Source organism: Schistocerca serialis, chromosome 3, assembly GCF_023864345.2.
Source record: "Schistocerca serialis cubense isolate TAMUIC-IGC-003099 chromosome 3, iqSchSeri2.2, whole genome shotgun sequence".
In the NCBI taxonomy this organism is placed as follows: Eukaryota; Metazoa; Arthropoda; class Insecta; order Orthoptera; family Acrididae; genus Schistocerca; species Schistocerca serialis.
Window position 1 is genome coordinate 367,131,677 of NC_064640.1, and position 26,237 is coordinate 367,157,913.

General features: G+C 39.3%; 1 protein-coding gene across 1 annotated transcript in view; it reads left to right on the plus strand.

Annotated features, from left to right (window-relative positions):
• LOC126470185 (uncharacterized) overlaps positions 1–26,237 on the plus strand; it is a 130,990-nt gene that overhangs the window by 78,660 nt on the left and 26,093 nt on the right. The window contains exons 6-8 of the mRNA XM_050097842.1: positions 20,462–20,600; positions 20,870–20,971; positions 24,021–24,120. Of these exons, the coding sequence (XP_049953799.1) occupies positions 20,462–20,600; positions 20,870–20,971; positions 24,021–24,120 (341 nt within the window). The remainder of the gene's footprint in view (positions 1–20,461; positions 20,601–20,869; positions 20,972–24,020; positions 24,121–26,237) is intronic.

Here is a 26,237-nt window from a genome sequence, read left to right on the forward strand (position 1 = left end):
GATACTATTCTAACAGACTTTGACTGTCATGAGGAAGTTCATATGTATCTCTGTGGTACTGTGTTCTACCTGATCACCAGTTACAAGCCCCTCATTTCACTGTTCAGTTCCTGTTGGAAATTTCTGGATAGTATGGCACAGTGGGTGTTGTTCCTAAGTAACTATATATGCAAGATCTATTATTAGCCCACCACGCAGCACTCAAACGCTTGACACATTTTTTCGCTTGCTGCACAGCCAAGACACTGAGTGTCACAGATCTGAAGTGCTGTGTTTTGCCTTAGATGCAAATGAGCCATGATCTACTACTCTATAAGATGCTGTCTGCTGTGCAGGGTGGTGGTGGGGGTTGGCTGAAGCAAGTGCATGAGGGCACCAACCCGGAATGGCACATCAATTTTTCCTTGTAGCTTAGGCTTAATGTTACAGGGAGTGGCACTTTGTTAGCTACAGACAATTCTGAATGCCATGGTGTAGTTCCTCCCAGACTTTGCCCCCACATATTGATGCTTCTCCACACTGCACACTGGCAGATGTGCAGAATGAAGGCAACATTGCTTCATCATATGTATTGTCCTGTTTTTTTGCCACCATGAACACACCATCCAAAACTGCCAAGCCTGTGCTACACCGCATCAGTCGTGCCCTGACCACCCCTGGCAAAAAGTGCATGGTTATTTTGTTGGACAATTTTGGGGAGCAATTTGGTTGCTAGTTGTCAATGCCCTCTATGATTTCCCATATGTGGCATGGATGGATAACTCTTCAACAGTAGGTACTATCTATGACCTGTGTGTGATATTTGTAATAGTGGGGCACCTTCCACCCTAGTTCCTGACAATGGCCATTAATTCATGGCATCTGCATTTTAGGATTTTTGTAAACGGAATGGCATTGAGCACCTGATCACTGCCCCTTTCCATCCCACATCCAATTTGGAAGTGGAGTGGTTGGTCAGGATCTTCAAAATGCAGATGTGCAAGATAATGATGACAGCCAATTCCTGGAAAGCACTTGCCAGCTCCTCTGCCACTTACTGATCCACCCCCATAAATGGGCATAGCCTGGCAGAAATTTTATAAGGTCATAGACCCAAAATCCTCTTCGACCTGCAGCACTCGACTCAGTGGGCTCTTCAACTGTGCAGAGCTGTATTACTGTGTGGGCTCCCATGTCTGGGCATGTACTTTAGAACAGACCCTGTGTGGACCCCAGGCATCTTTGTCAGTAGTAGGGTGCAGCAACTGTCTGAGGTTGCAGCTAGCCAAGAGCCGCTGGTCCAGCATTGGAATCAACTCCATGCTTGATGTTGTGTACTATCCTCTGCTCCCCCCTCCCTCCCCTCCCACCTTTCCACTCAACCACCAACTGGGCATGACCTCCACAACTAGCCAGGGCTCAAGCCTACCCACCAGTCTGTCTGCTACTACTATAAACTCCACCCTTATGTTAGGTGCCAACATGGGGTTGACTGTGACCAGCACTGGGAGGTGATGGAGGTGGCACCACTTTTTCCCCCTAAGCCACTTCGGGTCTCACCACCACCACTTGTGGCCCCCCTAACCAGTCCATTGATGGAAGTCGAGCATATTTGGACTGAAACACCCATAAAGGCCAAACCATCGGTCCCATCTGCACCATGACTGACACCCAGACTCCTGCAGCCAGTCCCAGGACTCGCCCCAGAACTCATTGATTGACTTGTTCTTCCACAGACAGTGCCACCTTGCGGCCCAGCCGATTATGTTGAGGAACTACCACAGGAGGCTTTGGCAGGGATCCTGGCGCCTCCCCCCTGTCTACCCTTTCTCAGCGAAATTGACACCAGCTGGGACATTTCAGGCCCTACATGCCAATTAAAGGGGGAAGGAGGGTTAGTATCTGACAGTGATTCAAATTCCCTGCCCAACCTTGTACCGTGTGCATGTGGTGATGCCTTCACCACTAGCAATGCTATTAAAAAAAAAAAAAAAGATTTGTGTGTGAATTTATCGTCAGCTGTTCATTTCTCAAACTAAAATCAATGGAAAGTGATATTTTATACATCCCACTATTGAAGCAACTGCCATGATCAGTTCTTGATAATGCTATTTTCATATTTCGTGTAACACTTTTAAAAACATAAAATCCTACCAGGATTTGAATCTACAATCTTCTGATCCAAAGTTCGAAACGTTGTCCATTGTGTCAATTAACATTGTGTGCACTCTGCTGATTGTCTCATGTACTAGGAAATTGTCACCACATTTGCCAAGAATTTTACTGCTCTTTGGTTCTTAGTTCATGACTGTGTACTAGGAAATCATCACTACATTTGCCAAGAATTTTACTGCTGTTTGGTTCTTAGTTCATGACAGCAGTGACAACGAACAATGGCATGTTTTAAAGGTTAAGCTCGCCTTACTTTCTGAAAGTGTTACTTCACATGGATGTGACAGTTAACAATCTAGATATAAGATACAAACCCACTTACAAAATGTTCTACAATTCCTTAGTTTTTATTGAGTTTAAGGATGTTGCAGGGAGCAAGGGGAAAGAATGTCTGTTCTCGCATGTATATCCACTCTAAATGGGTGGAGCATAAAGCATCAACTTTCGGGAGGTTTTCACTATCAGCGTTCACAAAATTTCTTTCTTTTATTACATAAAGCTTGTAAATGTGTTTTCTGACACCCAACAGATAAACTGTTTGTAGAAAAAGTAATGGAGAAATCTAGTAACTTCGGCTAGCACTCCTATAACACATGTATAGCTTCATCGTACTCACAGTCTGTGATGTCACTAGAGCTTCAGCCAGTAACAAAGCATTTTCGATTACATGACCAAATCTTGAAAAATTTAATGATTTCTAAGCTTTAATTACTTAAAAATAACAGATATTTTGTGAGAATATTGACCGAAAATGTTATGTGAATGTTGTTTTTACTCAGAATAATGACAATGTGAACCATATATTTAAGATAGGAAAATAGCCTTTACTTTTTTGTTTGATGGCACTTTTGTGTAACACAAGATTGGTATTTAAGGCTAAACTTCTGCAAATACTATGCATATGTTATATTGTGTTGTAAGTATTGATTGCATTGTTGTACTGTTTAATAAAAATGGCGGTGCAAAGAGTACTAATGTGACTACAAACCCATGTGTCAGTTGTTGATCCTGTATTATCGGCAGTCTTTAGTCCTGTTTGCTAGTAACAGAATGTGTGCTGCTCATGCATTGTACCCACACAGAGATAGCCATGCCCACAGTACCCAGCCCTGATCTAAAGCTATGCCAGACCAGGACTTAGACTTGGATAACTGTCTTTTGTGAACAGATTTCTGTTGCTTGAGCCATCCGAGCATGCTTCATGGGCTGAAAGAAAACTTCAACTTCCTTGAGACTGTTTCCTTTGCATCCTTCCTATATGAGTCAGTAAGCTCTGAACATGAAAGGCTGCTCTCTAGGTTCAAGTCCTGGTCTGGTTCATTTAGTCTTTACATATGCAGTATAATCATCTCAGGATGTGAATTGCATATAGTAAAAGTACTCTGTTATGTAATGTAGTCTTATTAACAGATACTGCATTCTCAATTCTTTTCATCAACTGATAACAGAAGAAAGAAAAAACTAGAAAATTAAAACAATAGCACTTCTCCTATCACCATGGCTGTGAAAAACTATTTGTAATTGTTTGTAAAACTGAGTTGTAACATTTAATAGAGGCACTGGCAGATTTTGTCTATTGTCAAAACTTTACCACAAGAATGTTTCGCTCAGTAATAGAATGGGTCAGTATTTCATGTTTAATTTTTTTGTAAATTTCAACATGCTTGGCATGTCCAATCACGCTGATGTGACCACCTGTCAAAAGCCTGAATAATCACCTTTCGCAGTGTGAGACATCCAGGAAGAGTGTCAGTGAGGTTCTGGAAAGTGCCAACAGGGATGTGGGGCCATGCTTACAGCAGTGTCATGGCCAGCTGTGCTAAGTTTCTCAGCTGAGGATCCATGACGTGAGCAGCCAGATCGAGGTGGTCCCACAGATTCTTGGGTATAAATATGAGGAATTTGGTAAACTCATCCTGGTGCCCTTCGAAACATGCTTGTACACGGTGAACTTTGCAACACTTGATGTTGTCCTGTTGGTAGATGGTATTGTGCCAAGGAAAAACAAACTGCATGTAGGGGTGCACATGGTCCCCAAACATAGATGCATACTTGTGTTGATCCAGTTCGCCTTCCAGAATGACGAGATTATCTGGGGAATGCCACAAAAACATTCCCCAGATCTCAACACACACTTCTGGTTGCAGGTTGTTTGCTTTCAAATGTTGGTTGGTTGGTTGATTCAGGGGAGGGGACCAAACATTGAGATTATTAGTTCCATCAGTTTAGGGAAAGATGGGGAAGGAAGTCGGCTGTGCTCTTTCAAAGGAACCATCCTGGCATTTGCTTGAAGCAATTTAGGGATTCACGGAAACCTAAATCAGGATGGCCAAATATGGGTCTGAACCGTCGTCGTCCTGAATGCGAGTCCAGTGTGCTAACAGCTGCGCCATCTCGCTTGGTTTTCAGATGTTATCACACCATACGTGCCTATGGCCATCTGTCCGATGGTGCATAAAACGTGAGTCATCTGAAAAGACCACATGTTGCTGCTCAGTGGACATCTGTTTGTTGTACTGGCATGCAAATTTCAGTCTTCATCACTGATGAATAGCATGGTTGCATGAAACAGGCGACTACTGCAGAGGCGCATACGCAGCAATGTTTGCTGAACAGTCGTTAAGGAGACACTGTTGGTAGCCACTGGGTTCATTTGGTGGCACATCTATTGATGTGTACACATCTCCACAGCCATCATTCTTGCCATGCACGGTATACTTTAACCACAGTGGCGTGCAAACAATCTACAAACTTGGTGATTTCGGAAATGCTTCTACCTTATACACCCTGTATAGCAGACAAATAATAACATCCCCCCTATTACGTCCTTACTCAATGTGACGAAAATGTTCTCTGTCTTGCTTCCCCCACACCTTACTCTCCGCTGAGGTCGAAGCTTAACTTAGCACAACAACTTCTATCAGTATCTACAACCTATCTTATAACAACTGCAGTGATGTGCGTTTTTTTAATGTATCTGTCTTCTGAATATTACAAAAACCCATCTTTGGAATTTCTAATCATTTCATTCTATATAATTTCTTTCTTTTCAGGTTAAGTATCAGAAAATGCATACTAGTATTCTAGAAAATCACGTTACTTAGAGTACTTTCATTTTTTGATTTTAACACATAGTATTTATCATTATTTTAGCCCTTAAGTGACACAACATTTCAACACTACATTTCACACGTTTATTGCCTGTGTTTTGGAAGTGTGGCACCAGCAGCTCAAAAAATACCTTCATAAGCATCAATTATATCACTCTTTCAAAGTGAATTAGCAAAACAGGGATCAACAAATGAAGACTGTAAAGAAAGTTCTAGAGGTATGTTAGCAGTACAGCAAGCTAGGTCTAGTTTCACATCTTGTTCTCAGTCTGATGTAGTCAGTACAAAAGACAGGTATGATTGTGTTAAGATTTTCCCATTTACAACTCGATTTCTGTAAAAAATTAGTTCTTTATTTATTGGTAGAAGTAACTTCAACAATGCTGCCAGATTTGAAATATTAACCAGTATACGGGTTCCAGAAAAACACATACATTTCCAGTTCCGAAACATTATCACGAAAAGGGACAAAATCTCAGATTTCAGCATAGATGTCTCTAAATGAAAGTAGCTAACATACAGCTGTGTTGATGCTGCTTACTGCAAAAATTGTACCTTATTTTTAATTTTCAGCCTCTTGGTTCACTGTACAAAAAGAAATTAAAAAACTGAAAGAAAGCAGTATAATATTTTGGCAGGCACACAAGAAATCAGTATCACAAAAGTTATGTTTTTGATGCAGTTCTATATTTATGTACCAAAAAGAAACCAGAGATATCTGTTGACAACTTACTTGATAATGAGAAACTAAAAAAAAGTGTAGAAAATAGAATTTAATGCCCACAATTGAAACTTTTATTTTATGTGATAGACAAGGAAGGATTATAGAGTAATACATTCTAATGAACTACCAGATTATAATGAAGGAAACTTTCATGCTATATTAAGGTATCCTGTCAATGCAGACATCGAGTTAAAATCAGTTTTACAAAGTCATGGAAAGATTTATGAGTACACAAGTCCTACCATACAAAATGAAATTATTGAATCACGTGATGTAATTATTCCTAAAAAATTTATTGAAAAAGTAGATAAATCCAAGTGTTTTTCTGTGTTCTATGAGACTAGGGGATAAAACTGGCTTCTTTGTGTGTTTCCTGTGTATGTCGACTATAATCACTTGGAGTCACAAGTGCTAAGGGAAGACTCCATACAATTCATTCCCTTAGTACAATTACCTGGAAAAGATGTAGCAACTTCTCTGTTAGCAAAGCTGAAATAAATTGGAATCGATATCTAAGAGAACAAGGTTAAGATGGAACTCCTCAATGCCAGGGAAACTGCAAGGAGTGCAAACTGTAGTCAGAGTAACACATCTTACTATGCACTATATCCACTGTTCAGCTCACTGTTATTTAACAGTATCTGCAGCTGCTGTAGTTACAGCAATGAGGAACTTCTTAGGAACTATTGGGACAACTCATAACTTTTTTAGGCACCCAAAAAGGAGAGGTACTCTTTCACATTGCATTAACAATTGTGAATGATCATGTAGTGCAAAAACTGTAAAAAAGCTTTGTGCAACTTGGTGCACTGAAAGATCTGATGTTGCCACTGATTTATAGGACATTCTGGAGTGGTTATTGAAGAGTTGACACTTATATTGTGTTGGTCATAGTATGAAGGCTTTCACGACCCGATGACATATCTTCTGGTAAACCTTCCGGGATGTAAGGTCGTGGTCCATGAATGTGTTGGGCCAAATGATTCCTCAGACACAGCTACAAATGCAAACTCTTTAATGTCTTCTATTCTGCAGTGTGAATTTGTCACCCTGCTAGCTGAGGTGTTTGCATTTGATCATACATTATGCAAAATTCTTCAGAAACCAATACACTGTTTGTGAGAAGCCATGAAAGCAGCTGAAGACACTAGAGAAGAATTGGAAATTCTGAGATCTCTGCTACTGTTTTTGAGAGAGTGTCGGATGAAATTTGTCAACATCTGGACATATTACTCTCAGTTCCCTGGGTGGTTAAGATCCAAAAGGGCAGACAAAACTAGTTGATGTGTGATGCTGAAGAGTACCGCCAAGTGGCTGTCTTTATCCCAATTTGAGATTGTTTTATAACAGAGTTAAGGTCTGCAGAACATAAGAAAGTGCTGTCTGAATTATCTTCACTATTCTTGGTGTCATCCAGTGAAGTACTGGTAAATAGTGAAGAATAGGAAGAGTTCAAGGCCTTAATTGAATTCTACTTTGAAGTTATGGAACGTGAAGTTGAAGATGTCCTTGCTGAATGACATTAATAGAGAAGAAAATCTGTGAAAGAAGATTCCAGACCTTCATCTACCACGGGAGCACTGCAGCTATGCAGCAAAGACAAGTATCTTAATATCAGCAAGCTTCTGAAGATTTTGGCCACACTTCACATAACTACAGCCACAGCAGAGAGGTCATTCCCCATTTTGAAGACATATCTTTAAGGTTCAACAGAACAAGCAAGTACAAAGTTCGTACAGTGCTTCTTATATTTAGTACTAAAACACTTCTAGGATAAACACTTTTCAGAAACACTAATATTCAGATTTACTAATGACTTGCTCTTTATTTAAATGCATGCAATGTTTTGTAAAGTGCTTTCTTTCCAGACCAACAGTGCTGAGAAAGAAAGTGTTGGAAGTGCACTATGGTGTAACATGTAGTTTATAGATGCTAAATACGATTTATGGAGTGATTTACATTGACATCAATATGCACCACAATTTTTCTACTACAGTGCTTACATTCGCATCAGAATATTCAGTGGATGCAATCTGTGTTCCAATTCAAAACTTTTAAGAAGTTTGAAACAGTTCAGTTGCTGATATTTTGGGATACTGATCTAAATGAACATCTTCATCTTGTACCTGAACAGAATTCACCTCCTTCCTCCCCCCCCCCCCCCCCCCCCCACGTCTTTTTTAAAAAAGAGTGGATATGCTGAACAGGAGATTCGCCTTCCCTTATGTCTGATGCGTGTTAGAGAAACTGAGGAGCTGGAAGAAAGTGATGAACAAACAAGAAAGGTAATTTTGCCATATATCAGTGGTGTTTCTTTGAAAATAAGAAGACTGTTGAAGAAACATAAGTTAAATGTGTCTTTCATCTGCCAATGAAACTCGGAGCTCTTCTAGTCTCAGTGAAAGATGAAAGATGATCTTGGTTTAAGAAGGCCTGGTGTCTATAAGATTCCATGTAGCTGCAGGTGTCAAACATTGGACAAACTTGTCACACCATAGAGGATAGATGTGTCAAACATCAAACACTGAAGTGCTGTCGTTGACGTCTTCGTACTGGGACTCGCAGCTTAACTAATTCGCTTAACAGGGACACTGGATGCCAACTCATCACTGCATGGGGTCCTGTGCTGGCCACGTTAAAATCACAGCAAACACAAAAAAGAACTGTTGGTCGTACGAGGGATGATTTATTTATTTATTTATTATTTATTTATTTATTTATTGTTCCGTGGGACCACATTAAGGAGAAGTCTCCATGGTCATGGAATGAGTCAATACATGAAATTATAACATGATTGTAGAAACAGATATAATGAAATATAAGAAACATATTCAGGCGACACGTCATTAGCTTAAATAAAGAAAATCAAGAATGTAACACTGGAATTTGCTTAATATTTTAGCTCTTCCAGGAGCTCCTCGACAATAGGAGGAGTGAGCCATGAGGAAACTCTTCAGTTTAGACTTAAAAGAGTTTGGGCTACTGCTAAGATTTTTGAGTTCTTGTGGTAGCTTATTGAAAATGGATGCAGCAGAATACTGCACTCCTTTCTGCACAAGAGTCAAGGAAGTGTATTCCACATGCAGATTTGATTTCTGCCTAGTATTAACTGAGTGAAAGCTGCTAACTCTTGGGAATAAGCTAATATTGCTAACAGCAAACGGCATTAAAGAAAATATATACCGTGAGGGCAATGTCAGAATTCCCAGACTATTGAATAGGGGTCGACAAGAGGTTCTCGAACTTACACCACACATAGCTCGAACAGCCCATTTTTGAGCCAAAAATACCCTTTTTGAATCAGAAGAATTACCCCAAAAAATAATACCATATGACATAAGCGTATGAAAATATGCGAAGTAGACTACTTTTCGTGTTGAAATGTCACTTATTTGAGATACTGTTCTAATGGTAAATAAAGCAGCATTTAGTTTCTGAACAAGATCCTGAACATGGGCTTTCCCCAACAGCTTACTATCTATCCGTACGCCTAGGAACTTGAACTGTTCCGTCTCGCTTATAACATGCCCATTCTGTCTGATTAAAATATCAGTTCTTGTTGAATTGTGAGTTAGAAACTGTAAAAACTGAGTCTTACTGTGATTTAGCATCAAATTATTTTCCACAAGCCACGAACTTATTTCATGAACTACGTTATTTGATAATGTTTCAATATTACACACAAGATGCTTCACTACCAAGCTGGTGTCATCAGCAAACAGAAATACTTTTGAATCACCTGTAATACTAGAAGGCATATCATTTATATAAATAAGAAACAGCAGCGGCCCCAGCACCGATCCTTGGGGAACGCCCCATTTAACAGTGCCCCATTGGGACTGAACATCATTACCACTCTCAATATTGTGGAGAATTACCTTCTGCTTTCTGTTCTTAAAGTAAGAGGCGAACCAGTTGTAAGCTACTCCCCTTACTCCATAATGTTCCAACTTCTGCAGTAATATTTTGTGGTCAACACAGTCAAAAGCCTTCGTTAAATCAAAGAAAACACCTAATGTTCGCAACCTTTTATTTAATCCGTCCAAAACCTCACAGAGAAAAGAGACTATAGCATTTTCAGTTGTTAAGCCATTTCTAAAACCAAACTGTACATTTGACAACAAATTATGTGAATTTAAATGCTGCAGTAGCCTTGTATATACAACCCTCTCGATAACTTTAGCAAACACCAATGGCATAGAAATAGGTCTATAATTATCAACATTATCCCTGTCTCTCTTTTTATAAAGTGGCTTCACTACCGAGTACTTTAATCGGTCAGGAAACCGACCACTCCTAAAGGAAAAGTTACAGATATGGCTAAGTACTGGGCTAACATACATGGAACAATACTTCAATATTCTGCTAGATACCCCATCATATCCATGAGAGTTCCTGGTCTTTAGTGGTTTAATTATTAACTCAATCTCCCTCTTGTCAGTATCATGGAGGAGCATTTCAGGTAACAGTCTCGGAACACTTTTTTCTACGAGCGCTATATGATTCCCTGTTGGGACTAGGTTTCTATTTAGTTCACCTGCTATATACAGAAAGTGATTATTAAATACTGTACATATATGCGACTTATCAGTAACACGGACATTCCCACTACGCACTGATTCTATATCCTTGACCTGTCTCTGCAGACCAGCCACTTCCTTTACGACTGACCATATGGTTTTAATTTTATCCTGAGACTTAGCTATTCTATCTGCATACCACATACTTTTTGCCTTCCTAATAACTTTTTTAAGCACCTTACAATACTGTTTGTAATGGGCTACTGCATTTAGATTGTGACTGTTTCTAACGTTTTGATATAATTGCCACTTTGTTCTACAAGATATTCTTATACCTTTAGTCAGCCACCCAGGCTGCCTGCTTGTGCTAGTACCCTGTTTTGAACGTTCTAACGGAAAGCAACTTTCAAAGAGCACGAGAAAAGTCTTGAGGAAAGCATTATATTTATCGTCTACTGTATCAGCACTATAAACATCTTGCCACTCTTGTTCCTTGATAAGGTTTACAAAAGTCTCTACAGCAACTGGATCAGCTTTCCTAAAAAGTTGGTAACTATATTTAACCTGTGTTGCAGCACAAAAATCTTTTAGACTTAAAATTTGTGCATCATGATCTGAAAGGCCATTCACCATTTTGCTAACAGAATGCCCTTCTAGTAATGACGAATGAACAAAAATATTGTCTATGGTTGTTCTACTGTTCCCTTGCACTCTCGTTGGAAAGAATACGGTTTGCATAAGATTATATGAATTAAGGAGGTCTACCAGCATCCTTTTCCTTGCACAATCACTTATACAATTAATATTGAAGTGACCACATATAACTAACTTTTTGTATTTCCTATAAAGTGAACCAAGAACCTCCTCTAGCTTTAGCAAAAATGTTGTGAAATCGGAGTCTGGGGATCTATAAATAACAACAGTAAGAAGTTTAGCTCCACTAAATTTAACCACACCTGCACAACATTCAAACACCTTTTCAGTGCAGTACTTTGAAACATCAATTGACTCAAATGGGATACTGTTTTTCACATACATGGCTACTCCCCCACACCGTAAAGAGCTCCTAGAAAAGCTGCCAGCCAACCTGTATCCTGGTAAAGGAAGCCTCTGAATTATCTCCTTATTTAAGAAGTGTTCAGATATACCAATAATTTGAGTCAACATCTATAAGTAGTTCACTAACTTTATCTCTAATGCCTTGTATGTTTTGATGAAATATACTAATTCCCTCACTAATCGGATACCTAAGCTTTGTCGAAAGTGGTTTCTTTGTTAGAGAGACTTCCCTTAAGCAGGAATACCTGTCAGCTGACTTCAATCTAAAAAAGGTACAGCTCTAACACCCACAACTACCGGAATTTTCCCATGAGTGATCCCACCACCCCCACCTATGCTGTCACCTATACGCTTTGCCAACCTCCCCTTTCCATACCTGTTGAGGTGCAGGCCATGTCTAGTGAAACCCGTCCTGCTGATAGACTCCACCGACACCACTGAAATGTGACTCATGCCTTCTGTCATTAGCGCACCCCCAAGTCTCATGTTATTACGCCTGACGGCTGTATTAAGATGAGGCCGATCGTGACGCTGAAACAGTTCCACGAAATGCACATTCGTGTTGCCAGTCTGAGTGGCTATCTTTTCCAGGTCACCATCTATGTCATACTCCCCATCCCTATCAATACTATTACCAGCCCCACCGACAATAACTACCTGATCCTCTTTAGTAAAATCCCTACATAACCCCCCTGTGCTGTGGTGGTGACATAGGTATTTGGTTGGCAAAGATGAGGATGGGTACAAGCCAGCACAGACATGTAATTCGGCAGGTGGCTCCCAACAGAGAGTGCTGGGGCTGCTGACGGCAGCGTTCAGTGTGATTGACACACCTCTGTGTGTGCATTCATCAGCAGACAGGTGGCATAGCTGTCTCTCTTGCTACCAATATGCATATCTGTGCTATTGGTCACCAAAAATTGGATCACTCACACCTGCACAGTTTCTTCTCTGATTGTCGTAAATATGAGGCTTTGGTCACAGCCTGAGCAGTGTGTTCGCCACATATGAAGATGTTAGTCAGTTGTGCAGATGAAATATTGTGGAGTTTTCACTACGACATCTGTCGTCTCGCCCAAGAACCATATTTACAACTAGTCCATTGGGAAAGCCTCAAGCAACACATAGCAACTCATCATTAACATCATTCAGCATAGTCTTACAATTGCCATGTGATGATCTCGTATGCATCTTGATATTATTCAAACACTTGCATGACAAACATTACCTGCAGAAACAATGTAATATAAACTGTTGTAAATTTGTCACCTTATGAATGAATAATAATTGTCCCATCGAAATTAATAAAAATAATAAAACCATTTCATGATGATTATTAACACTTACAAGCACATCAGATATCACTTGAAAGAGAGAATATATCTTAAACTTTTTTGCTTCAAATAGCCTTTTCTGTCATTTTCTCCATTATTTACCTTTCCCCATCAATGTATATGGTGATTGTTACTTGTGGTGTGTTAACAATGACAACAACAACAACAACAACAACAACAACAACAAATAGCATTGGTCTATTGTTTGAAGAGGGATCTTGTGATTTCTGGCTGATTCTTCAAACAAAAAGAGTGTGATAACATTTGCACTCCTGTTTTATCTATCTACGCAATTGTTCTGTGCTGTTTAGCAGAGATGATTACAGCAGAACTATAAGCAGAAACTTATTTTTAAGCAGTGACACAAAGAAATTTAACCCATGTTTGGGGAAAATTCAACTTGATTTCAACCACATGTTGAAGCTTATATTTTGAATTACGATGTTGGTGCAGAAGCATTATAAAACTTCTTCAGATTTTGCTTCTGCTGATTGTACAACCACCTTTTGTTCATTTTTTCCTGTGTACACATAAATCTGAAGACTGACATGGCCAAATAGAAAATAAGACTGGGTGACTACATTAATGGTTGTGTAGACATGTAAGTGAATACTGTATTTTAAGTAGTAAATTTGTAGAAGCTTATGTAATTTAAGACACTATAAGAAGCTATATTTTTGTATGTATTCAGTAACTTATTAACACTGCCAGTGATTAATTGATGACTGACTAAATAAATAAATCATGTAAAATCAATTTGAATTTATTTTAAAATCAGATCTCTCCTGCCATCCATGTCAGTTAATATATTTTCCTTAAATTATGAAATTTGACATATGCTAGTAGGTGGAGTTTCACCCTCATTAAATTCACAAGGACTGTTAACGTATGTCCAACTATTCACAAAATTTTATTATACATGAAGTCTGAAGTGAAAAATCAGAAGCACTTCGCAAAGCTGTACATTGATTGAGACAGATTGTCTGTGGCACTAAAAGTGTTGTCTTCCTGAATTAGGTTTCTCTGTGGTTTCCCTAAATCAGCTTGTGTAAATGCCATGAAGGTTTCCTCAGGAAGGCGAAGTTGATTCCAGTCTGTTCCATCCTCGTTCAAATGTCCACAGTGTCAGTTGGACATTGAGCACTAACTTACCTAACTCTACTTCTTTTGAATTCCCAACAAATAAGTATGTCCTTTTATTAATTTGTTAACCAAATAAACAAATGAATATACTGTGCAAGGAGACTGGTATCTCACAGACCTCATACAGTATGCCCATTGGCAATGTGGTATTTTCCAGAAAATGCTACCCCCAGATACCCCAGCAATGATGGAAAGAAGCAGATATCCAGGAAAGATTATTAAGGCATCTTTCTTCATAGAAACAGGCAATTTGAGGACTGGAAACTTGAATACAGAAATACTATAATTCTGGATTGGTAAGTGATTGACCATCTATCATATGTCAACATATTGTCACGTCTGAGGCTATGAACATTGATCAGAGGCCACGCTTTATTGTGTAGCCCCAATAATCCTTGGCTTGAGGCCAGTTACCGCTAAATGGTTTCGCTTCATGATGAAAGTTTCAAAAGTTTCTGGAAAATCTAAAAATAATTCGAATTTTACTTCTGAAAGTTGCTGTATTTGTATAAGCACTGAGATTCCTTGCAAATGGGAATGTACTTCAATGCTAGTAAAACCTACCTTCATTTCAATCTAAAGTCAGTCATTTACTTGACATTATTTGGAGACAACATGGAGCTGGCCTGAGCATCTTTACCCCTCTTGTACTCATTGTCAAATGAATTAGCCATCAACTTTAGGCTGATATAATTAGCCATCACCTGTAGGCTGATAGATCTGAGTACAAAATACACGATTCTTCTCTTGGGGTGCATATAAGGAAGATTAAAGAATGTCAGGAATGTTTTTGGGTGCCATTAGTGAATTGCATATATTCACTCTTACCTGAAGATTGGTGATGGTGGTGGTGATGTTGATGTTGTTGAAGATGATCATGATCTAACAAGGTGGCTATATAGGTACACTGAAGTCCAATAATTCAACTGATGGAATAATGCAATTTGTGTTATCAGTGTGGTTTGTTTAGTGTGGCAGCATAGCAGATACTTAGCAACTAGCAAAAATTGCTAGTAAATAGTAATATTTTGCAGTAAACATTTGGCAATAGATGTTTATAGATAAATGTAGCAGAACACTCATTGATATATAGACAGCAAGGGTAAGAGTTAGTATGCAATCCCATATTTATATCCTTTTGAGATTGTTAAACTGCAGGTCTTAACATGATTCAGGAAGAAAACATCTAATCAATCTGATGTCAAGAGTTGTTGAACATATGTATGAAGGACTCCGAATAAGAGGTTACTACTTTAGATTACATCATTGTACCAGTACAGCGACAAGACGCTGCAGAAGAGAAGAATCTAGAATGAATTTCAGCACCTTCCACTTGCCATACCAGTGACTGCCATGAAGGAATCTTGCATATCTCATCTACCAAGAGAGGCTTCCCAAGTAATTCATGAAATAACTAACTAAGCCAGTCTAAGTTCTCCCATCAGAAATTGTACAAATTACCATTGGAGGTAAAACTGAGCAAATTGTGGCCTCATTTTATTAGGGCTCTGTTGTCATCAAAGAGGGATGTCACTCGATAGTTGGAAGTACAACTCTGGTTGATATGTAACACTGCAGCCATTGCATCATTCTTAGAGTGACATCCTGCATGATTCACATCAATTATATATTGTCACAGCTGCACACAAATCATGTTGGACAAATTGGCTTTGCTAGAGAAGTAAACTTAACATGAAACACCTAGAGATTTTCTGTTTGAGGTGATTTCATTTAGGCGTGCTGTTAAAGCAACAGCCTCTTATGTTAGTCAGTTGATGTGGCAGGAGTATGCAACATAATGATAACAATTGAGAATCATCATCAGTCAGTCAATGTTAAAATATTCATTCATTATAGATAAAATCAACGATTGTCATCTTAGCTTATGTCATCATTTTAAATGAGACCCCTGAACCATAGGTAGTCAACAGCCTCACAATATTGCTAATAAAAGGGGCATTCAAAAAGAAACGAGCCAGAGGCATAATTACAGAAACCAGTACCTGTATCCAGAATGAAATTTTCACTCTGCAGCGAAGTGTGTGGTGATATAAAACCTCCCGGACCGAGACTCAAACTCGGGACCTTTGCCTTTTGTGGGCAAATGCTCTGTCATCTGAGTTACCCTATCACGACTCACGCCCTGTCCTCACAGCTTTACTTCCACCAGTACCTTCTCTCCTACCTTCCAAACTTCACAGAAGCTCTCCTGCGATGCTGCAGAACTAGCACTCCTGGAAGAAAGGATATTGTGGAGACATGGCGTGCCACAGCCTGGGGGCTGTTTCCAGAATGAAATCTCCAGCCATCACTCGTCCCAGGAACGCATTCCCTTCCCGAGCCTAGTGCTGCAGATGAGCATGACAGTGGGCCATTCCACATGCTTCTTGGTGTTGTTGAAGACTGTAGGCCACTCATTGGGCACAAACTTTGTGCATGTGCCGTCATACCTTCATGATAGTGTGAACATTTCCGATGCTCAATCCGACCAAGGCGGCTATGGCTTTCACTGTCACTCGGCAGTCCTGAGTAATGAGGGCATCCACCAGCTGGACAATGTCATCGGTAATGCAGTGTGGTGCTCCAGACCATGCATCATCGGCTAATGACACCCATCCTTCCTTGAAGCACTTTTGCCACAGCTTGACCCTTGTAAGGGACATGCACTGTTTGCCGTACACTTGTGACATTCGTTGATGACTGTCCATTCCTCCTACTCCTTCCGCTGTCAGAAAATGAACAACACCTCTTTGCTCTTCTTTTGATGCCTCCATGTCACTGCAATGAACTGGCAGCGTTGGATGATTGTTGCATGCTGCTGATAGCTCTGTATAGTTATGTGACGTACATGCATGCCCTCTAGCGATGGGCTGTGAACTTCCACGCTCTGGTCAGAATCACACCTCGTTACACACGCCACGATAGTACCCTCCTGTCACTGGCTTGCGCATTCCAGATGCCAGCTCATTTCTTTTCGAATGCCCCTTATATTTGAATTATGAAACAAAAGCTGAGCCATTAGCACAGTACTTGCCAAACAAGATATAATTATTTGACATTAAACCTTTTAGTCCAGTGCAGAGTTACATTTGTTTTTGATTCAATAAAATTAGTGTCATCCAGCATGCTGAAAATGAATAAATTCAATTTTGAGATGTGTGGAACAACAGGCTACTTAAAATTCTGAAAGAGATCTCCGTGACAAAAATGAGAAATGAGTTTGTCTGAGGATCTATATTGGGCCTTTATCAACGTTCAAGACATTAACATATTAGCCATGTTTCTGGAATGATATTTCAGACTCAACTGAGTTAATTAGTTTCTGTCCAATTTTACTTCCAATTTTGTCCATCGTTTCTGCTTGAAGTAACAACTCCACAGCTTAGGAATCCAGTGGTCTGTGATATGCAGCAACACCAAGGACAGCATCAAAAGCAAAATATGTAATACGTGGAAAAATAACACTAGATGATGAAGAGGCACAGAGAACAAGACCAATGGTGAGACAGCACTGACCAATGAATGTATTTGTGCTAAGAAGGACTGTGTTGATTTTTCTGTGGAAAGATAATGCCATGTTAGTGATTGTGTGAATAGATTGCTGGCAAACTTTGAGCCTATGACCCCAAAGGACTTAGTTTGAAGCTTATCAATTATATGCTATAATTGATGCTTCCAACAAGTATGGAAACATTACTGGAGGATAGGTTGAAGTGGGACTCGTCTGAAGACCTCAGCAAGATGACAAAGTGATTAAGACACTGGATCTAATTTGAGAGGACAGCCATTCACATCCTCGTTTGAGCACCCAGTTTTAAGTTTTCCATGGTTTTCTTAAATCACAGAAGGCAAATGCTGGGATGATTGCACTGAAAAGATAGGGTTGATTTCTTTCATCATCCTTCACCTATCCCAGCTTGTGCTCCATCTGTAATGACCTCATCAGCAGTGAGACATGAAACACTAATCTTCTTTTCCCTCCCTCCCTAATCTGAAAACATTACATTTTGTCTCTCAGCATGCTAACAGTAACTTTCATACAATAATTTCAGTTTGAGATGTTCGTGGCTCCTGAACAATAGATGCTGATCTAATAGCATTCATGTCACCACTGCAGACAACAGTGTATCATTGAGGCAGACAAGTTCACATGTTTTGCAGTGTTCCAGTATCAAGTAAACACGGGCAAAACTGCACTTACTACAGCCATGCGATGAAGATAGTAACCATGTCATGCCTTGCACTGCACTTGTTAAAATGTTGAGGTAATTTCGTAAACCAATTTACCAGACATCAATCGTTCCTACCCTGTTCAGACATTCTTATTCTGATATTGTCTCCTTTGACCTCAAAGCATCCAGGCAACTGCTTTCTTTTTTCTAGTTGGCTTCAATGTTCGCCAGCATTACACTGATCTTTTTAATCAAACTAGAGTGTGCACTGCAGAAACTGTGTGTAGGCCATTTCTTTATGATTTTACTTATTGTTGGTGCACAACTCTACACATCCTCTAGGTATGGATGAATTATTTCTGGGTATTGTAAGTTTCATAAACATTAGTGTAACTGACAATATTATGGAAAGCAATATTAAATCAACAAGCCTTCTGTATCAAAATATATGTTGGTGAAGAAAATAAGGTGTAGACTGCTTTTTCTGTAAGGTTCTGGAATATGGATGTATACACATCCGCACGGGTTGGAGAAACACTGTAATATGCAGGGTGTTACGAAAAGGTACGGCCAAACTTTCAGGAAACATTCCTCACACACAAATAAAGAAAAGATGTTATGTGGACATGTGTCCGGAAACGCTTAATTTCCATGTTAGAGCTCATTTTAATTTCATCAGTATATACCAATTCCATGACCTCCACGCTCTCCTGATCTCAACCCTCTTGACTTTCATTTATGGGGGCATTTGAAAGCTCTTGTCTACTCAACCCCAGTACCAAATGTAAAGACTCTTCATGCTCATATTGTGGACGGCTGTGATACAATACGCCATTCTCCAGGGCTGCGTCAGCGCATCAGGGATTCCATGCGACGGAGGGTGGATACATGTATCCTCGCTAACGGAGGACATTTTGAACATTTCTTGTAACAAAGTGTTTGAAGTCACGCTGGCACGTACTGTTGCTGTGTGTTTCCATTGCATGATTAATGTGATTTGAAGAGAAGTAATAAAATGAGCTCTAACATGGAAATTAAGCGTTTCCGGACACATGTCCACATAACATATTTTCTTTCTTTGTGTGTGAGGAATGTTTCCTGAAAGTTTGGCCGTACCTTTTTGTAACACCCTGTATAGTATAGTAGGTGGACAAGATGATGATTCAAGAGAGAAAAATTGGAAGATGTAAGAAAATCATGATAGTATGAAGGAGAAGAGAAGATGAGGGAAGGAAAAGAAATCAGTTTAAGATGAGAGCTCAACTTTTGGCTTGTACATGTGACACACAAGCTAGAATGACCCTTCCCCCTTGTGCAAAGTGTGCTCTAGGAACTGATATAGAACTGAAAACTTGTTATTTTCTTTCTATCTTCATACTATTATCTCTAAATATTAAGGATCTTACTGTATTTCCTTACTTTTCATCACTGTACCACTGATTTGCTGATGACTAGAGTGTAGATCCAAGCTGGGAAAGCTGTTGCCTCACTTTTGTTTGATAGGGAGTAGTTCGTTCATTTTCTACACTGCAAACTGGCAGGAAGTATGTTTATAAGGAATGGGGCACAAGAGAGTAAGAATTGCCAGAATATGCAAGATGTTAAGGATGTTGGTATGTGGAACCTTACAAGGCAGAGGACAACTTTGCCGAATAAGTATGGTTACTCGAAGTTAAAGTCTCATTTCTTTCTTAAATAAGTACTAAAACTTCAAATATTAGGATAATGATAGACTTCCATGTTCTAATATTACATTCAGGAGGGCGACTGTTCAATCCCGCGTTCGGCCATTCTGATTTAGGTTTTCCGTGATTTCCCTAAATCACCCCACTGGATGGTGCCTTTGAAAGGGCACGGCCGACATCCTGCCCCGTCCTTCCCTAATCCGATGAGACCGATGACCACGCTGTTTGGTCTCTTCCCCCAAACAATCTAATCCAATCTAATGGTACATTATCCTTTCCTTTTAACTCTGTCGCAGCCCATGAGGAAAGAGACTTTAACCTGTAGGGGAATAATACAGCTTCAATTTCATCATTTCTGTGCAGAGTTATCCACTTTTCTCTCTGTTGGTGCCGCTGACATTTATGCAAGTTGTATTCCTACTGATGTAACTGATTAAGCCAGTTATTCTGTAGTGTAATATTTCAGTATTCAGTAGTCATTGCTTTTTATGTTAATGAATAAGTATTCCTATCTGTGTTTCATGTTGTACGGGAGATATGCAAAGTTTTTTTTATGTTAACAGGTCTCAAGAAGAACGGCAGGAATGGGTAGATGCTCTTCAGGCAGCTATAAAGGATTATACATATCGACAACTTTCCTTCCACAAATTAAGTGCAAAAGATAATGACAATTTTTCTGAAACTTTTAAACTGGGAAAAGAGGTAAAAATCATTCAAATCGCTTTGAAATATCAATATATTTGCAATTGTTTTGTTTGTGACTGTGTGTTTTTACGCACATTAATATGTGTTTATGACCAAGTAGTTATCAGTTCAAGAATCAGTAAATGTTGAGGTTAGAGAGATCTTTTAAAGCTAATGGAGAATATTGCATCTACTTATTTTCTTAAATGCTGAAGAGGCCATCAACCATATTAAGCAATAGTATATGGTCTGTTTGTTAAGGTGTTATTAATTATCCTATTCCATAGGTCCCTGTGTGGATTCAGGATGGCCGAGTGACAAAGTGTCAGTGTTGTGTGGCTGTATTTACTGTAACATTCCGGCGACACCATTGCCGAGCATGTGGAAAGGTGTGTAGTTTCCAGTGTGTGCGTTTGAAGCTCAGCCTTTTGTTACTATTTAAATTGGGTTACAACTGTCAGTCTACATTTTATGTACTGGTAAAGTTCTCTTCGATTAACATTTTTACTCTTTATTAGTATGATATGTACTTCAGAGATCTGTCTGTCATGTAGTAATCAAAATCTAAAAGTTTTTGTTCATGGCGCTATCTGCTTATCCATTATTTACCTCCTTAATTCTTGTTTTATTTTCCTTATTTCTTATAATGATATAGGGCTACAAGTTCACCCAACCCTGATTCCTGTCCACTTATTACATTTTCCACAATGCAAATTGGTTGTGATAAATGGTTTATGACAAGGACTGAGAGAAATTGGTGTAACGATAGCCTTGTTTAAATTTTTTTTTTTTTTTTTTTTTTTTTTTTTTTGTTGAGAGCACAACTCACCACTCGCTTCTGAGATGGAGAGTTGAATATGAATAGGGGATTACAAACATGCAATCTTGTTTTCTGTTTGTCAGTACCCATATACCTCATGTCCATGGTCTTGCCGCCATCAGACATTGCCTCTCCCTTTACCCTACTATTTTATTATAAATGTGAGGATTTTCACCCTTAGACACACTTAAAATCATGATGGCACCCTTCCATGCCAATTTGTTCCTGGGCCGCTTGTCCCTCAGTGAACCCAAACTAATAACCCACTCCTCGGTACAGAGTCACTAATTTTCTTGTGGACTCACAGGAGATAAATAGTCTTTTCACTTGAATTTCCTTTTTTGATCTTCCTCAACATTGATGTGTACCTATCCAATAGGTCCACAGTAATGTCTGTACATATTAAATGCACGAATACATCAGCCGAATTTCCTCTTTCAGATTATTAACATTGCCTACTGTAAAGATACATCTTCCACAGCCTGCAAACTTTTAGGCTCTGTGTAGTCAGAGACTAATAATATTTATCCACAAATGCTTAAAATCTTACCAAGGCTTTTACAGGTAGAAAATATATTCCACATATTGTCCATAAACTTACTACTTGTGTAACATCCCAATTCTATCTTGACATCTTCCTCCCACTGAACACATCTTGTTGCTGGCTTGAACAACTCAATTACACTGTCTACTAGTGCACCAGCAACCTTATGTCACGTCTGTAGATGAGGAGTATAATTTTCTAGATCCTTCCCTTCCTACGTCTGTCCCCACAACCCCACCCCTAGTTTGTGTGTCTCACTCACAAAATCTGTATAATACCGGGTGGTTATAATTAAACTTTCCCAATTTAACACATTATAACACGGAAACTAATTACCGTACAAGTACCAAACTTGGTAGCATTAATGTCCAGAGTACGAGGTGCATGATTTCCATCCCATTCCAGCTATGGTCACCAGGTGCTGTGATCAGTCATCGTGATTCATAGCCTCACCCACCTGACCAATCACAATGCACTTGTTGACCTGTCAGCATGAGCTTGGACTAAAGGAGCAGCATTACAACTGTAATGCTGCAGCTGCACTTCGAGAATATCGCTGGCTGGATGGATTACAGAAGGGTCTTCTTTGTCCACCTGCTGTGCAGAGCATGGTGAAGAAGTTAAAATCAACTGGAGAACTGGGCGTCACTCCGGGAGAGGCCGACAACCGATTGCACCACAGGTGGTTGATGAAATCACTGTTGCTATGGCAGACAGTGCTGCGTACAATTCCTGATCGTCAGGCATTGTGCATGCTGTGTCACGACAATTGAACATCCTGTGGTCAACTTTATGGAAGGTGCTTAGAACCATTCTCAAATGGTATCCATACAAGATCCATATGGTACAGCAGTTTGCACCACAGGACGCACAATGACATGTTGACTTCGCTCTCCACTTTCTCGGTACTACACACTACATACTGGTATGTAATGACATGATGTACCATAGCAGCACATTAAAAGTATTTCAATAGAGTTCATTCTGCATTATTTCTGTTCCCCATGTCCTTGACGTTAATGCTACCAAGTTTGGTCCTCGTATGGTAATTAGTTTCTGTGTTATAATATGTTGCGAAAGTTTAGTTGTAACTACCTGGAATATTAGCCTATTCCTGTGTCATCCAGGCACTTGGCCCTATGCTTCATGGTTCATACTCACATGAATGACTCGTGTCTAATACCTGTCACATGTAGTCAGCATTGTGCAGAATGTTACTGCTACATAAAACACCAGACAATGCTGCCCACAGTTAAAACTTTTCAGTATAGAGTTCTTTGGACAGGTTGTAATTTTTGCAGAAGTAGCATTAAATTGCTGTAGCTTTTGTCTAGTTAAGGCATCAATGTATAAATGTTCTTTTCTATTGTCCTTTAAATTGCGTTATACTTACACATGTGTTATCTGTACAGTAATTGTAGCAGTAGTCTACTACTACTGCTACTAATGATGATGGTGGTGGTGGTGGTGGTGGTGATGATGATGATGATGATGATGATGATGATGAAAATAATAATATTTTCCATTGTTCAAAATTCACAGTTCAGATTTGTTTTCAAGTAAGTCAATATGACTGTGCATCAACACTGTCAACACATGGTGCCCCGTATACAATAATTTTTTGTTAGTCATTTTCTGTTCTATTTTGAATTCCATTATTTATTTGTGCATTTATTGATGTAACCTGCCCATTTATCTAGTTATGCTTCTAGTAACCTGTGTTTCTAGCAGGTATAGCATGTTCTGTTCCAAATCCTATACGTAACTGCTGTTCCTCATGAGTAACAGACCACAGACAGCCACTGTTCAGTCTGTCTTTTATCATTATTATTATTGTCGTCATCATTATTATTATTATTATTATTATTATTACTACTACTACTACTACTACTACTACTACTATTAATTTTAATAAATTAATCATAGACAGCGTATTCCACCAAAGGAATGGTTTAAACTCATAGCAAACTTTTTTCGCAACAGCCCACTCTCAAAAATTCTTTTGTGCATCTGTCATTTTGTTATTGCAGTGTCCTTAGCTGTGGACTTATTTGTTTTCATGTTTGCGTTTCAGGTCGTCTGCAGTAACTGTTCAGATTTCCGAGCTCCATTACAATACAAACGATTCCAACCAGACCGTGTTTGTGTAGACTGCTATGAAAGTCTGTTGGCAGGTACATTTCTACTTTACTTCTACCTTTTCTCTGTGTGGTTTTGTGTGACATCAACCACATATAAATTTGGTGTGCATATGAAATTTATCTTAGCCCTCGTTCCCCTTCACACAGAGCCATTGAGAAGCACTTCTCAGTGGTGCTTCCACTGATAAAGCATTTGTTTAAATGTGAACCTTCAAACGTGCAGTGCCACAGAGCTTCCGTGGCACTCAGTGGTGGACTATCGCCACTGCTGGTGGAACATTGCTTGCAGTAGCAGCCTTCACACGATGTCGCTGGTGGGTCTGCTAAATGGCCAAGCAGTGGGTATTGCCACATGTTAACAGTTGGCTTGTGACACATTGGGATTTCTGCTCACTATTATTTGGTACTATGGTCAGTTAGGTCATACTACTGCTAGAGATGGAAGTCAATATGGAAGAGTTCATCTGTGAAGCTGAAAAACATCCATCAATATGCAACAAAGAGTGTGGGGAATATTCAGATAAACTGCAGAAAATTAAAGTTTTCAACAGACGTTGGAGGCAAAAGTTCTTCAGAGATGATGATGATTGGTGAATGGGACTCACATTTCCTCCTACTTGTGTTGGGTCTGTTGACACGTCATGTAACCCACAAGTGCACAAAGTGTGCTCAGATATGTATCTGTCTCAGTTATGAACAAAACTGTGCAACACACAGCAAGTTTTTATAATAACCTCAGAAAATATGTGGAAAAATATTCAAATGCTGATCAGAAATAGTGCATTCTTTGTCCAGAGTACATTCAACATATCTTCTAGCCATACGGAGGTTGCATCTGAAAACTCTGTGAAAAGAAATTGCCTCCATATTAACACAGTAAAAAAGATTACATGCTGAAGCCTTAATCATCAAGAATTACAGGAGGGAAGTAATCACAGCCTTCAGACAACTGCCTGCTTTGAGCAAATGTAATTTCATTGTCAGTTACCTTCCTATGAAGCGATGGGATCTTGAATTCTCAAAACTTTGGTAATCGTCTGTTTGCTCCAATGTCAATCGATATGAGTCTGTGGAGGGAATAACACATGACCAGGAACAATGTCGAGAAAAAGTTTTTGTTGTTGTGATAAAGTGACCCATGGTCAGCTGGCTTAGTGACATGTGTATGTTTACCTTTTGTAGCCACCATGGAATTGGGTACATTGGTAGCCTCTTTTAAAAAACCTTTAACTATTCTTCCTCCGAGAAATGGTGATACCTTAACCTTACTTTTAAATTACTTCTATTCAGTTCCCTTATTCAGTAAGAGAAGTAAAAGAGAGGCATCCTGCTCATCAGACACCATGATGGAACCGAAACACAGCAGCACAGCAGCAGTGGCAGATCAAAGCAACACAGTGTAATGACAGAGGAGCCCCTTCTGTCTCCAGTAGCAATGTGCCCTACCGTGCCCTGTGAAAGCTCAATGCACTGCAGAGAAGTGCTTCTCAGTGGCCACTTGTGAAGGGGCCCTTTTTCCATTGTATACATGAAATGAAATTTCTATTGCTTTATAGACTTCCTCCAGTCTGGAAAGATGGTGTAGTAATGAAATATTGAACTCATATTCAGGACAAGATTAGTTCAGATCTTAGTCTTTAAATCCCAAATTAATTTTCTGTAATTTCTGTAAATAACTTAATGTGAATTACATGTTTCCTTCAGAAAGAATACAACTGACTCTTTTCATCAGTTTTGTCCAACTAAGCTAATGCTCTCTCTCTCTACTGATCTTGCTGACTGCAAGAGTTGAAACTTTCTTGTTGTTGTTCTGAAGTGGAATGTTTATTAATGGTCTGACATCTTAGGGTCTATTGACATTTAATTGAGACACAGTACAGGTTCTGGTTGTAACTTTACTGCTAGACACACAAGCAGATGCCTTCATCTGCTGTTTAGAATTATTAATAATGTTTTTATGATGTAGGGGAGAAAGATAATGACTTGCCAAACAATGAAGTGTTAAATGATGACTCTGATAAGTTGAACAGAACCACTGTTAGTTGCAGCTGCTGAGATACAGTAGTCTCATTTCTATTTTTTATTAGCTAAAATTCTACAAATAAATAAACATTGACTGCCTTTCACACTTTTGCTTCTATGTCATCATA